This window comes from Somniosus microcephalus, unplaced genomic scaffold, assembly GCF_052327205.1.
Source record: "Somniosus microcephalus isolate GS21.2 unplaced genomic scaffold, FLI_Smic_1.0 unresolved_chr2, whole genome shotgun sequence".
In the NCBI taxonomy this organism is placed as follows: Eukaryota; Metazoa; Chordata; class Chondrichthyes; order Squaliformes; family Somniosidae; genus Somniosus; species Somniosus microcephalus.
The window spans coordinates 44,494,999-44,508,457 of NW_028225180.1; the positions used below are offsets into that span (position 1 = coordinate 44,494,999).

Consider the following 13,459-nt stretch of genomic DNA (forward strand, 5'->3'; position numbering starts at 1 on the left):
CAGCGCCACGTGTGGGCCATGCGGGCCGCCATTTTGGACCTCCCCGGCCGTGTGCGAATCACCGGTACAGCAGCCATTTTGGACGCCTCCAGCCACATGGGGATCATGGACGCCGCCATCTTGGACGACAGCCGGGACGCAGCAGGCCCCCGACACCGCCTCATCTGATACCCGCAGCGACACACCGACCCCTACGCTGGCATCCGTTACACTGGACCAAGCGAGACCGCACCAACTGGCCAGTTCCACAATGGACATTAAGGTAAATGGTCACGATACAATCTGCCTTTTTGACTCTGGGAGCACGGAGAGCTTCATCCACCCCGACATGGTGCGGCGTTGCTCTCTCCCAGTCCTGCCTGCACAACAGCGGATTTCTATGGCCTCCGAGTCCCAGTCGGCGGACATCGGCGGCTACTGCGTGGTGACACTCGTAGTAGACGGGACCGTGTACGATCATTTTAAACTTCTGGTCCTGCCTGACCTCTGCGCTGCCGTCCTGCTGGGGTTAGATTTTCAGTGCCACCTTAAAAGTGTTACGATGGCGTACGGTGGACCCCTACCCCCACTCACAGTCCGCAGCCAGCAGCTTCCAAATTGCCCGCCATGCACCAGGTGCAACCTCTCCACACTCAGAGTCACCCCCCCACCACTGTTTGCTAACCTCACCCCCGACTGTAAGCCCATCGCCACAAAGAGCAGGCGATACAGTGCCGGGGACAGGGTTTTCATTAAAACCGAAGTGGAGCGGCTCCTGAAAGAAGGGATTATTGAGTGCAGCACCAGCCCCTGGCGAGCCCAGGTTGTGGTCGTTAAGACCAGCGAGAAGCAGCGCCTGGTCATCGACTACAGCCAGACAATAAATCGCTACACCCTGCTGGACGCCTACCCACTCCCCCGTATAGCTGATATGGTCAACCAGATCACGCAGTACCGCGTCTTCTCGACCATTGACCTGAAATCAGCGTACCACCAGCTCCCCATCCGCCCTGAGGACCGCCAGTACACTGCCTTTGAGGCAAACGGCCGCCTCTATCACTTCCTTAGGGTTCCCTTTGGCGTCACCAACGGGGTCTCCATCTTCCAAAGGGAGATGGACCGGATGGTAGATCAAAATGCATTGCAGGCCACTTTCCCATATCTGGACAATGTGACCATCTGCGGCCGTGACTTGCAGGACCATGACGCAAACCTCGAAAAATTCCTCCGCACCGCCCAACTCCTAAACCTGACATATAACAAGGAGAAGTGCATATTCCGCACAAACCGCCTCGCCATCCTTGGCTGTGTTGTGGAACACGGAGTCATCCGCCCCGACCCCGACCGGATGCGTCCCCTTATGGAACTTCCACTGCCCCACTGCCTCAAAGCCCTGAAGAGGTGCCTAGGGTTTTTCTCCTATTACGCCCAGTGGGTCCCCTACTATGCGGACAAGGCCCATCCGCTGATCAAGTCCACCTCTTTTCCCTTGACGGCAGAGGCCCGCTTAGCCTTCCACCGTATCAAGGAGGACATTGCCAAAGCCACCATGCACGCAGTGGACGAATCCATCCCCTTCCAGGTGGAAAGCGACGCGTCCGACTTTGCCCTGGCCGCTACCCTCAATCAGGCGGGGAGACCCGTGGCCTTCTTTTCACGAACCCTCCAAGGCCCGGAGACCAGACACTCCGCTGTTGAGAAGGAGGCCCAGGCGATTGTGGAGGCTGTGCGTCATTGGAGGCACTACCTGGCCGGAAAACGATTTACCCTGCTCACTGACCAGCGTTCAGTTGCTTTTATGTTTAACAACAAGCAGAGGGGCAAAATCAAAAATGACAAGATCTTGAGGTGGAGATTCGAACTTTCCACCTACAACTACGAGATCTTGTACCGGCCAGGGAAGCTAAATGAACGCCCGGATGCGCTATCGTGTGGCACCTATGCCAGCGCGCAGATCGGTAGACTACGTGTCCTCCACAATGACCTCTGCCACCCGGGGGTCAACAGGTTCTTCCACCTCATCAAGGCCCGCAACCTGCCTTACCCTATTGAGGAGGTCAGGACCATGACCAGGAACTGCCAAGTCTGCGCTGAGTGCAAACCGCACTTTTATAGACCAGACAGGGCCCACCTGATAAAAGCCACTCGCCCCTTCGAGCGCCTGAGCGTTGATTTTAAAGGGCCTCTCCCCTCCTCCGACCGCAATGTGTACTTCCTCAATATTATTGATGAGTACTCCCGTTTCCCGTTCGCCTTCCCCTGCCCGGACATGACCAGTGCCACGGTCATTAAATGTCTGAACAACCTCTTCACCCTGTTCGGCTTCCCCAGCTATATCCATAGCGACCGGGGCTCATCGTTTATGAGCGACGAACTCCATCAGTACCTGCTAACTAGGGGTATTGCCACAAGCAGGACCACCAGTTACAACCCCCGGGGGAACGGACAGGTGGAAAGAGAAAATGCGACAGTTTGGAAGGCCGCCCTGCTAGCCTTAAAGTCTAGGGGCCTTCCAACCTCCCGCTGGCAGGATGTGCTCCCCGATGCGCTCCACTCTATTCGGTCACTGCTCTGCACTGCCACTAACGCCACCCCTCATGAGAAAATGTTTGTCTTCCCAAGGAAGTCCACATCAGGGACATCGCTACCGCCATGGCTGACGTCCCCAGGGCCGGTCCTACTGAGAAGACACGTGAGGACCCATAAAACGGACCCACTGGTCGAGAGGGTCGACCTCCTCCACGCCAATCCCCAGTATGCTTACATCGCATACCCGGACGGGCGGGAGGACACAGTCTCCATAAGAGACCTTGCACCCTCGGGGACCACAGTAACCCACTACCTACTACCACCACCCCCCACGATCCGATATCCAGCCCCAGCAGACGGCAGGCCTGGGCCCCGCGACCCGCTCGACATCTACGAGGATGACACGCCTGTGCCACAGCCTACGCTGGACTTGACGCCGGAAGCTTCACTACCCCTGCCGTCGCCACGCCGGTCACAGCGGCAGACAAGACCTCCGGAGAGACTCCAATACACTAACTTTTAATACACTTCACCCCGCCGGACTCAATTTTAAACAAGGGGTGAATGTGGTAAACCACTGTTTGTATTCCTGTTTGTCCTGTTTGTATTCCACTGTGTACATGCCTGGACATGCCTCGGCTGACTCCTCCCACAGGTCCTAGTATAAAGGTGACTGCTCCCCAGCCCTTGTATCCTGAACCGGTCGACCACTCGAGGCAGACCTCCATTCTGTTGTTAATAAAAGCCTTTGGTTGCTCTTCTAACTCTCAGTCTTTTATGAGTAATTGATAGCGCATCACTCTGTTCCAAGGATAATAGTCCTAACTTTTCAAACTTATCCTCATAACTGAAGATCATCATCTCTGGTAACATCCTGGTGAACCTCCTCTGTTTCCTTTCTAAGGCTTTTACATCCTTCCTGAAATGTGGAGCTCAGAAATGTCAACAATACTCCAGCTGAGGATTTGCCAGTGATGTATAAAGTTCTAGCATGCGCTTTTAGCTTTAATATTGTATTCTTCTATTAAAAACCCAAGTAATGTATGTGATTTTTTAAGTACTTGTCAAATTGCCCTGCCACCTTTAAGGATTTGTGTATGTGGACATCAAGGTCCCTGTGCACATTTGAACTTTTCAAAATTGTGCCATTTATAGTATATTGGCCCAGAAATTCATTTGGGCGCTGCAAGATTTGCACCCAGTTGGCGCCTAAAGAGGGTTTCTGCACCAGTATAAGAGGTTGCGCTGATATTCAGCACTGCGGTAATGGCGGCGGTAGCCGGTTGCGCTGCGCCAACACCGATGACGCCATCGATGTGCGCAGTGCCCCGGTACCGCCCCGCTTCCGGCCCAAACCCCATATTTAGTTGCGGCCGCCTCTTCTGCAGCAGCCGCAAACAACGTTCGTAAAACGGGGCCGTACTGCTGCGCTACTGGGGCGCTTTAAGGTGGAGGTGCGGATGGCCGCTTTTTCGGCGGCCGCCTGCCCGCACCTCCCTCCCCGGCCTCCTCCACCACCCCCCCGCGGCATTGGTGGCTGATTCCCATGAGTCCGGCACTTTTCCGTGGTGCTGGGCTCATTTGCTGGCAGAATCCAGCGGCGATCTCACGGCTGCAGGCAGCTCCTCCTTAAGAGAAGGAGGAGGCCTGCAGTACTCCAGCCTGCCGCACCGCATCGGGTGGCGCAGCAGCAGCTGGAGCGCTGAAATTCACGTTCAGCGCCCCAAGCGGAGGCGGGCACACCCTGGAACAGCGCCCAGTTCCGAATTGGGGCGCAAAAAGTGAATTTCTGGCGGTCGCAACGGGCTCCGCAAGCAGCGTTAACTTTTGGGCGTTATCCTGCTGGCGGGCCTTAACTGAATTTCTAGGCCATTGTCTTTACATTTTAGTCCTCCAAAGTGCCACAGTTACAATTCTCCGCACTTCTCTGCCATGCTTCTTCCCATTGCACCATTCTAGCTATGAAATCCTGAAGGCTATAACTATCCTGAACACTATCATCTACGTTTGCAAGTGCATCATGTGAAAACCTGATAATACTGCTCTCTAGGTTGTTTATAAAAAATTTAAAGAATAATGACTTAAAATGATACTTGATGAACACCATAGACAGCTACACTGCCCACTCGCCCCCAGTCTGAATAAACATCCATTCACTTCCACCATTGGCTTCCTGTCACTGAGCCTATTTTGTATCCTTATCACCACTTTCCCCTTAATTCGCTTGGCTTATATCTTCTTAACAAGCCACATATATAAGTTTGACGATGACACAAAATAGGCAGCTTTGTAAGCAATTTAGATGGAAGCATAACATTAAAAATAATTATTAATAGATTAATTGACTGGACAGAACTGTTGCAAATTGATTTTAATGTAGGCAATTGTGAGGTCACCGACTTTGGACGTAAAAAGTATACATCAGATAAATTTCTAAATGGTTAATAACTAAAAAAGCTGAGGGACCAAAGAAAGTTGTGGATCACAAAAATGTCATGGACAGGTGCAACTATACAAATCCCTGGTTAAACCACACCTGGAATACTCTGTCAGTGCTGTGCACCACACCTTAGGAAGGATGTATTATCTTGGAGCGAGTGCAGTGTAGATTTACCAGAAAGATACATAGACTGCAAGGGTTATATTAGGAGTAAATGGTTGGATTCCCTGGAATTTAGAAGGTTAAGATGTAGGTAGAATGAAGTTTTCAAGATATTAAGGGGAACTGATAGGGTAGATATAGTGAAAATATTTCCGATATTTGGGGAGTCCAGGTCTGATAAACACTTCTATATGCAAAGGATGGTAGACATTTGGAATGCTCTTCCACAAACGGCAGTTGATGCTAGGTTAATTGTTAATTTTAAATCTGACATTGATGGATTTTTGTTAACTAAAGGTATTAAGGGATATGGGTCAAAGGTGAGTATATGGATTTCGGTCGTAGATCAGCCATGATGTCAATGAATAGCGGAATAGGCTCGAGGGTCTAAGTGACCTACTCCTGTTCCTGTTTAATGTCGCTGCATTTGGGGAGGGCTAACAAGGAAAGGGAAACACGTTAAATGGTTGGAAATTGTGCAGTGCAGAGTAACAAAGGGAACTTGGAGTGCATTTCCACAGACTCCTGAAGGTAGCAGGCTAGGTAGATAAGGTGGTTAAGAAGGCATACGGAATGCTTGACATTATTAGCCGTGGCATAGAATACAATAGCAGGGGGTTATGCTTCAACTGTATAAAACACTAGTTATGCATCAGCTAGAGTAATGCGTGCAGCTCTGGTCACTACATTGCAGAAACGATGTGATGGCACGAGAGAGGGTACATAGGAGATTTACAAAGATGTTGCCGGGAGTAGAGAATCTTAGCCATGAGGAAAGACTGGATCGGCTGGGTCTGTTTTCCTTGGAACAGAGGAGACTGAGGGCAGACCTTATTGTGGTGCATAAAATGATGTGGGGCCCAGATAATGTGGTTAGAAAAGGAGATATATCCCTTAGCAGAGGGGTGAAAAACCAGGGGGCACAGAATTATATTAGTTGGTGCAAGATTTGGAGAGAAAGGTCTTCACCCAGAGGGTTGTGGGTTCCTTGAACTCGCTGCCTGAAAGGATGGTAGAGGCAGGTATCCTAACCACATTTAAAAAGTACTTGGAAGTGCACTTGGGCTGCGTTAACCTGCAGGGCTGCGGACCAAGAGCTGGGAAGTGGGATTAGGCTGGATAGCTCTTTTTTGGCCGGTGTGGACACGATGGGCCGATCTGGCCACCTTCCATGCTGTAACTTTATATGATTCTATGATTCTAGGAGGGGACAGATAGAGTGACTAAGGTGACAGCAGGGAAAAAGAGAAATATGTCAAATCTCAAGGCAGTATATTTGAATATGCAAAGCATTCACAAAAAATAGGTGAATTAATAGCGCAGATAAAAATTTACAAGTTTGATCTAATAGCCATAATGGAGACACGGTTGCAAAGTTGCCAACGTTGGGAAAATAATATTCCAGGATACATAACTTTTAGAAGGGATAGGTTAAATGGAAAAGGATGAGGGGTAGCCCTGATAATAAAGGATGGAATACAGACAGCAGAGAGCAAGAACCTTAGCTCTAAAAATCAATAAGTAGAATTAGTTTGTGTGGAGCTAAGAAACAGCAAGGGGCTGAAAAAATTGGCGGGAGTTGTTTATAGGCCCTAAACATTAGTTGTAATGTAGGGCAGAGTATAAATCACGAAATTAGAGGCGAGTGTAGCAAGGGTAATACAGCAATGATGGAGGACTTTAATCTACATATGGCCTGGGCAAACCAAATTTGCAGTAACAGCGTGGAGGATGATTTCATGAAATGTATACAAGATAGTTTTCTAAATAAGTGTGTTGAGGACCAGACGAGGGAACAGGAACTTAGAGCTAGTACTGTGCAAGGAGAAAGGATGAATTAATAACCCTGTAGTAAAGGGGCACTTTGGGAAGTGTGACTATAATAATATGACATTTTAATATTGTGTTTGAAAGTGAGTTAGCTAAATCCGAAACTAAGGTATGAGGGGCGAGTTGGCTAAGGAAGATTGCGAAAATACATTAAAAAGTATGACAGTGGACGAGCAATGGCTAGCATTTAAAGAATCAATACATAATTAACACCAAATATACATTCCATTAAGGCACAAAAACCCCAAAGGAAAAGTGGTCCAACCGTGGCTAACAAGAGAAGTTAAAGATAGTATTAGGTCAAAGGAGGTGGTTTTTAATGCTGCTGGAAAGAGTAGTAAGTCTGAGGTTTGGGAGGATTTTAGAATTCAACAAAGGAGGACCAAGAAATTGATGAAGAAAGTGAAAATCGAATATGAAAGTAAACTTGCGAGAGACATAAAAAGAGTCTGTAAAAGCTTCTATAGATATGTAAAAAGGAAAAGATTAGCGAAAGCAAATGTGGTTCCCTTACAGACTGAGATAAGAAAAATTATAATGGGTAGTAAGGACATGGCAGAGAAATTAAACAAATATGTTGTGTCTGTCTTCACAGAAGAAGAGGCAAAAAAACTTCCCGGAAATAGTGGAAAACCAGGGGTGTAGCGAGAATGAGGAGGGAAGTTTATTAGGATTAGTAAAAAAATAGTATTGGAGAAATTAATGGAGCTGAAAGCCGATAAATCCCATGGATCTGATGGCCTGCATCTTAGTGTTGGCTATAGAGATAGTGAATGTGTTGGTTGTCATTTTCCAAAATTCCAGAGAGTCTAGAATGTTTCCCGAGGCTTGGAAGGTAGCAAATGTAACGCCACTATTTAAGAAAGGAGAGGGAGAGAAAATGCGGAACTACAGACTAATTAACCTGACATCATTAGTAGGGAAAATGCTAGAATCTATTATCAAGAACGTGGTAACAGGGCACTTAGAAAATAATAATAGGATTGAGCAGTCAACATGGATTTATGAAAGGGAAACCATGTTTGACAAATCTTTTAGGGTTTTTTAGGTTGTAACTCGCAGAATAGATAAGGGGGAAGCAGTGGACGTGGTGTATTTGGATATTCAGAAGGCATTCGATAAGGTGACACACAAGCGGTTATTAAAAAATTAGGTCTCATGGGATTGGGGGTACGATACCAGCATGGATTGAGGATTGGTTAATGAACTGAAAACGGAGAGTAGGAATAAATGTGTCATTTTCGGGTTGGCAGGCTGTAACTAGTGGGATACCGCAAGGATCAATGCTTGGGCCACAGCTATTCACAATCTACATCAATTATTTGGATGAGGGGACCAAATGAAATAGATACAAATTTACTGATGGTAAATGGAATATAATTTGGAGAAATATGACGTTATCCACCTTTGTAAGAAAAACAGAAAAGCAGAGTTTTTTTAAATGGTGCAAGATTGAGAAATGTTGATGTTCAGAGTGAACTGGGTATCCTTGTACATGAATCACTGAAATTTAACATGCAGTACAGCAAGCAATTAGGAAAGCAAATGGTATGTTGGCCTTTTCTACAAGAGGATTTGAGTTGAAGAATCAAGACTTCTTCCTGCAATTATATAGAGCCCTGGTGAGACCACTCCTGGAGTATTGTGTACAATTTTGGGCTCCTTACCTAAGGAAGGATATACTTGCCATTGAGGGATTGCAATGAAGTTTCAGCAGACTATTTCCTGGGATGGGGGGATTCTCCACTGAGGACAGATTGAGTAGACTAAGACATTATTTTCTAGAATTTAGAAGAATGAGAGGTGATCTCATTGAAACATGCAAAATACTTACAGGGCTTGACAGGGTAGATGCAGGGAGGATGTGTCCCCTGGCTGCGCAGTCCAGAACCAGGGGTCACAGACTCAGAATAGGGAGTCAGCAATTTAGGATTGAGATGAGGAGAAATTTCGTCACTCAGAGGTTGGTGAAACCTCGGAATTTTCTACCCCAGATGGCTGTGGAGGATGAGTCGTTGATTATATTCAGACAGAGATAGATAGATTTTTGAATATTAAGGGAATCAGGAAAGATGGGGATAGTTCTGGAAAGTGGAGATGTGGTTTGTAGATCAGATACGATCTTATTGAATGGCAGAACAGGCTCGAAGGGCTAAATTGCCTCCTCCTGCTCCTATTTCTTATGTTCTGTTGTTCTTATGAATGCAAGCTAAGTAAGCGCTTCCATCATTTTCCTTTAATCCGCCCATTGTTTGTGTGAGATTCCGGCCGTGTGGCAGGTCTGGGAGATCCCATTGCTGAAGTAGACAAGTGGAAAGTAGTTAAGAAAGTATTAGTGGATGTGGAATTAAAATTCATTCATCCATTGAGAATAGGAGACACCGTGGGTAGACGTCATTATGTAGGGAGCAATATTAAGGATAAAGTAAAAGCTTTTAAATTATCCAAAAATGCTGGCAAGTAGATAGTAAGGACTAGCAAAGACTGTTTGGTAAATGTTCGGAGTAGTTCACAAGTGAAGCACTAAAGGAGGGCTTGCATGATCGGCAGTGATAAACCGGTTTTTAAGTTCAATTACAGTATTCAACCAAACTACATGGGAATCTGGAATCTAGGGACACAGACACCGCGAGATAAAGGAATGGGGACTGACAGGAATGACAGTTTACTGACAATGTTACAAGTTTCCTCAATTAGAGAATATTTTTGAGGATCTGACAGCGGCTGAAATAATCGCAGTGTTTAAAATAAGGCCAGGAGAGATCCAGTGGTGAGCACCTGGGAGGGGTGCAATGTAACAGGGAATTCTATTGGTGTAAGGGACGATATGTCATCTTTAACTAACCTGCTTCGGTTTCTGAAACACATCACAGGCCTGTAGGGCAGGGGAAATGCAATTGTAATCACACAGTCGCATTGAAGCAGCGGACAAGGTCCCACATCTACAAATGGCGAGGAATTATGGGATGGGCTGGGAGATCTGGCACTGCACAGAGAGCTCATTACAAAATGTAAGTAGGTTATTGACAAATCGGAACCTGTAAGGGACGGGTGACTCTTGAAGAGCTGGGATCTTCCTTGATGCCAGTTTATTTATAATCTTTTGTTCAATAGAAGCTCAATGGGGATGTGTGTATCTTACATCCAAAAAAATTGGTAATAATACCAACAGGGGTAACTCTGTAAATCCATAGAAATGTAATGGGTGGGAGTAGTTCAATTGCCGCATTCTATCTGTACTGGATTCTTTGACAGAGCAATCAAAAATTATCGACACTGTTCCCCTCTCTTTCCACAGACAATTACTTTTTCATTTTGAAATATTCACCAAATTTTCCATTAACAATTCCCTGAGTTAAACAATCCAAGCTCCAGCAACCCTTTGCATAAAGAAAGTTCTGCTAATCTGTTTGCTCTTCCTTTTGGGACAATTTGAAGTCGACCACCCTTTATTGCTTGCTCCCCAATTAGATGAAATAATCTCTCCCTCTTCACTCTGCCAAAGTGTTCATAATTATTAAAAGCTCTATTAAATCTGCTCTTAGATTTCGCACCTCCAGTGAAAATAGTCCCAATATATTGCCCCTCATCACCAATATAGCTCTGATCCATGGCATGGTCCTGGGTTATCTACATTTCCTAATCTCAGTGGGGTTAATGGCCGTTCCACAATGTGGGTTTGAATCTGTACCTGGTGTTCCAACGGTGGCCTCGTCAGCATCTTGTAAAGGTTGATCAAAACATATGTTTCTTGTGATCTATACTTATGTCTGCAAAACACATATTTCTGTTGGTTTTCCCATGGATTTACCCACACGCAGGCATACTTTCTTGCAATTAATATTTTGGATCTCTATCGATGTTCATCCAAACCCTGCAGCTCCTTCCCATTGAGAGCCTGCTCCCATTCCTTGGCGTTTCTGAAAGATTGAGGCGAGATCACCGATGAACAATTTGTAGCTGATTCTAAGTTGCTGGGATTTTTCAATTATTATTTGGAACAATATGCAGCCACATAACAAGACGGTAATTTCCAAAGATTCTTTCTGACCATTTGCAATGTTCAGCCAAAGACAAGAATGCTTTATATCACTTTCATTTTACCTGATTTCAGGCATTGTTTTTAACAGGTCACTTGCAACAATTGTAATAGTTTAGAACGTTATGAATAAACATTAATTCTTACATTCCTTAACATTTGTTTGGGAGACTGATACAGAATAGCAATAATATTACTCATGATATTTTTATCAACAGCACTGAACAAGTCGAGACACCATCTTTGTGCTGAGTGAGAAACACCAGACTGCGCACAATCGAGATTTTAAGTCAGTATCTGGGACAAAAGAGATGAAAGGTCACATCGATGAGCCGAGATCCGAAAGTTTCCTCCATTCGAACACTGATCACGTGAAAATCGTCAATGAGGAATGGAGTCCGATAGAGAGATCCGCACCTCCAATATTCACATCAAACTTCCAGGAAAGTTACCAATATCGGCGATCGCAAGACCTTTGATTGTTTCGGCACAGAATGAAACTTTATTGATAATTTTAAACTGGTGCGCCCGATCCCAGTACCTGCAGTGTAAGGTGGATTCCTCTGTTGCCCACATGTCCGACTCCACTGCTGAACCTCAACATTGTTATCTATGATCCCTGAACTTGAAATGTGCTTATTAGCAGGAATAGGTTATGATTACTCAGCAAAAGCACCGTAAAACTAAAGCAATGCCGACATCAAACGCATGCTGCAAAATGGTAGAAATGTTTACAAAAGAACTCACATTTCCAGAAAGAAGGACGTTCTACGGTGGAAAGGGCGTTGAAATTGAGCTTCAGTTTAAAAAAAAGCATTTGTTTAACCTGATTATTCTTACTCTCATTTTCTAACTAATCTCAGAATTAGTGTCCAGGGGGATTTCGCCACATTCTGCAGCTCTTCTCTGAATTTGCTCTGCGTCGCTGCATAAATACACGGGTTTTGAAAGCAACTCAAAAACTTCAACAATGCTCCGGTTTCAGTGGCGATATATCCAGGATTTGTGTGGTTGCCTCGGTAAATAGTGGTGCTTGTCAGTCTGGTAGTTACGAAACTCACAGCATATGTCAGCCACAACACTATAAAACTGCCCGAAATAGTGAACAATAAAATGATGGATTTCCTTCGGTTCTCCATCTCTGTATCACTGTGATTCTCACTCCTGTGACCCCGGAGTCCCCTGCGGGATCTGCTGGCCACTAAAATACTTCGAACGGTTAAAGAATTAAACAAGGCAATTAAAGTAAAAGGAAGCCAAAGCACCCAGGCGCTGTGAAACCAGACGTAAGCTATGCCTGGAGGTGAGGTAAAAAAGCCTACACTATTCTGGCAGCCCAAATGCACCTTGTTAATTATTAGCTCAGATTCAAATGCAAACAACACGGGGATGTCCTTCAAAAAGATGAGGACCATGAACGATGTTATAACCACGGCCGCAGTTCTCTCGGTGCAATACTTTGCTTTTAACCTCTCGCAGCAGATAACAACACATCGGTCAAATGTGAAGGAGACGGTGAACCAAACAGACAAATCGAGGGTGACAGCAGTCATATATAGAATGAACTTACATACTGGAGTCTGGGACAGTAATGAAAGTGGAAAGTGATAACTAAAAATATGATATACTATTACATTAATGATGATGACCGTTAGATCTGCTGTTGCCATGGCCGCCATGTAGACAGAGATACACTTGGAAAGGCCGCAGTTTCCTCGGGAGAGAATCACCATTGTCACGAGGTTCGCTGTAAGAAAGGGAGAGGAGAAAAATAATGTTCCAGTGTCTGATTGAAATATATAGGGCAATACTTGTGGAGAGCATTATGCTCCATTCAGTGTAATTCTCAATACGGAGCAGCGTAAGAACAGGATTAGTATTGGAACCATTACCTGGGAAACGGGCTCATACATTCTAATGAGCTGCTGCAGCGCTCATTCTGCACGGGGCTGGGGCTGGAGGGGCGGGAAGACGGTCTGAAAAACCGCCAAAGGCCTTGTGTAGCTGCTTCAAAGAACATTGTAAAATCAGTGAGGTTATTGGATTAAGGGTGGCACAGAAGGTGTAAATAGGCGGTTCACGAGTTGGTTCCAATCACTACCGACTAATTTGTACTGACATCTAATAAACAACTTACCTTTTCCGACCAGGCTGACCAGGTACACAGTTAATCCTGATAAACAGTAAACAGGTTACAATGGCTCACCGGGGACACCGACGGCTGCGAGAATCGGGTAATAAATCTCTGTTATCAGCAGCATAGTTGGTTGGCCCATTTTCTATGTGAATGGAAGAATTCTGTGTCAGAGCTGAAAGACTCTGACTGGCGCACGGCTGAGGCAATGGAAGGGAACCTATATTTATCCACACATCAATCCTCCAGCGAGTCAATCAGGTTAAATCATAATTAGCATTTGTTACAGTCATTGAACAAATAGATTCAGGTAAGTTGTTTTTCATCTGATACGTCAGATTAATAG

General features: G+C 45.6%; 1 protein-coding gene across 1 annotated transcript; it reads right to left on the minus strand.

Annotated features, from left to right (window-relative positions):
* Positions 1 to 10,566: 10,566 nt before the first annotated feature.
* On the minus strand, positions 10,567 to 13,255 carry LOC147092588 (putative G protein-coupled receptor 139). Its single transcript, XM_085975643.1, has 3 exons — positions 13,186 to 13,255; positions 11,834 to 12,726; positions 10,567 to 10,584 (listed from the first exon to the last, which is right to left on the minus strand). The coding sequence occupies exons 1-3, from the start codon at positions 13,253 to 13,255 to the stop codon at positions 10,567 to 10,569; spliced, it is 981 nt and encodes a 326-aa protein (XP_085831769.1).
* Positions 13,256 to 13,459: the final 204 nt, after the last annotated feature.

Coding starts and splice junctions, on each gene's coding strand:
- LOC147092588 (XM_085975643.1), bottom strand. CDS start 13,255: ATGGGCCAACCAACTATGCTGCTGATAACAGAGATTTATTACCCGATT. Junction 12,727..13,185: donor CGCAGCCGTCGGTGTCCCCG/GTGAGCCATTGT, acceptor CCTTTCTTACAG/CGAACCTCGTGACAATGGTG.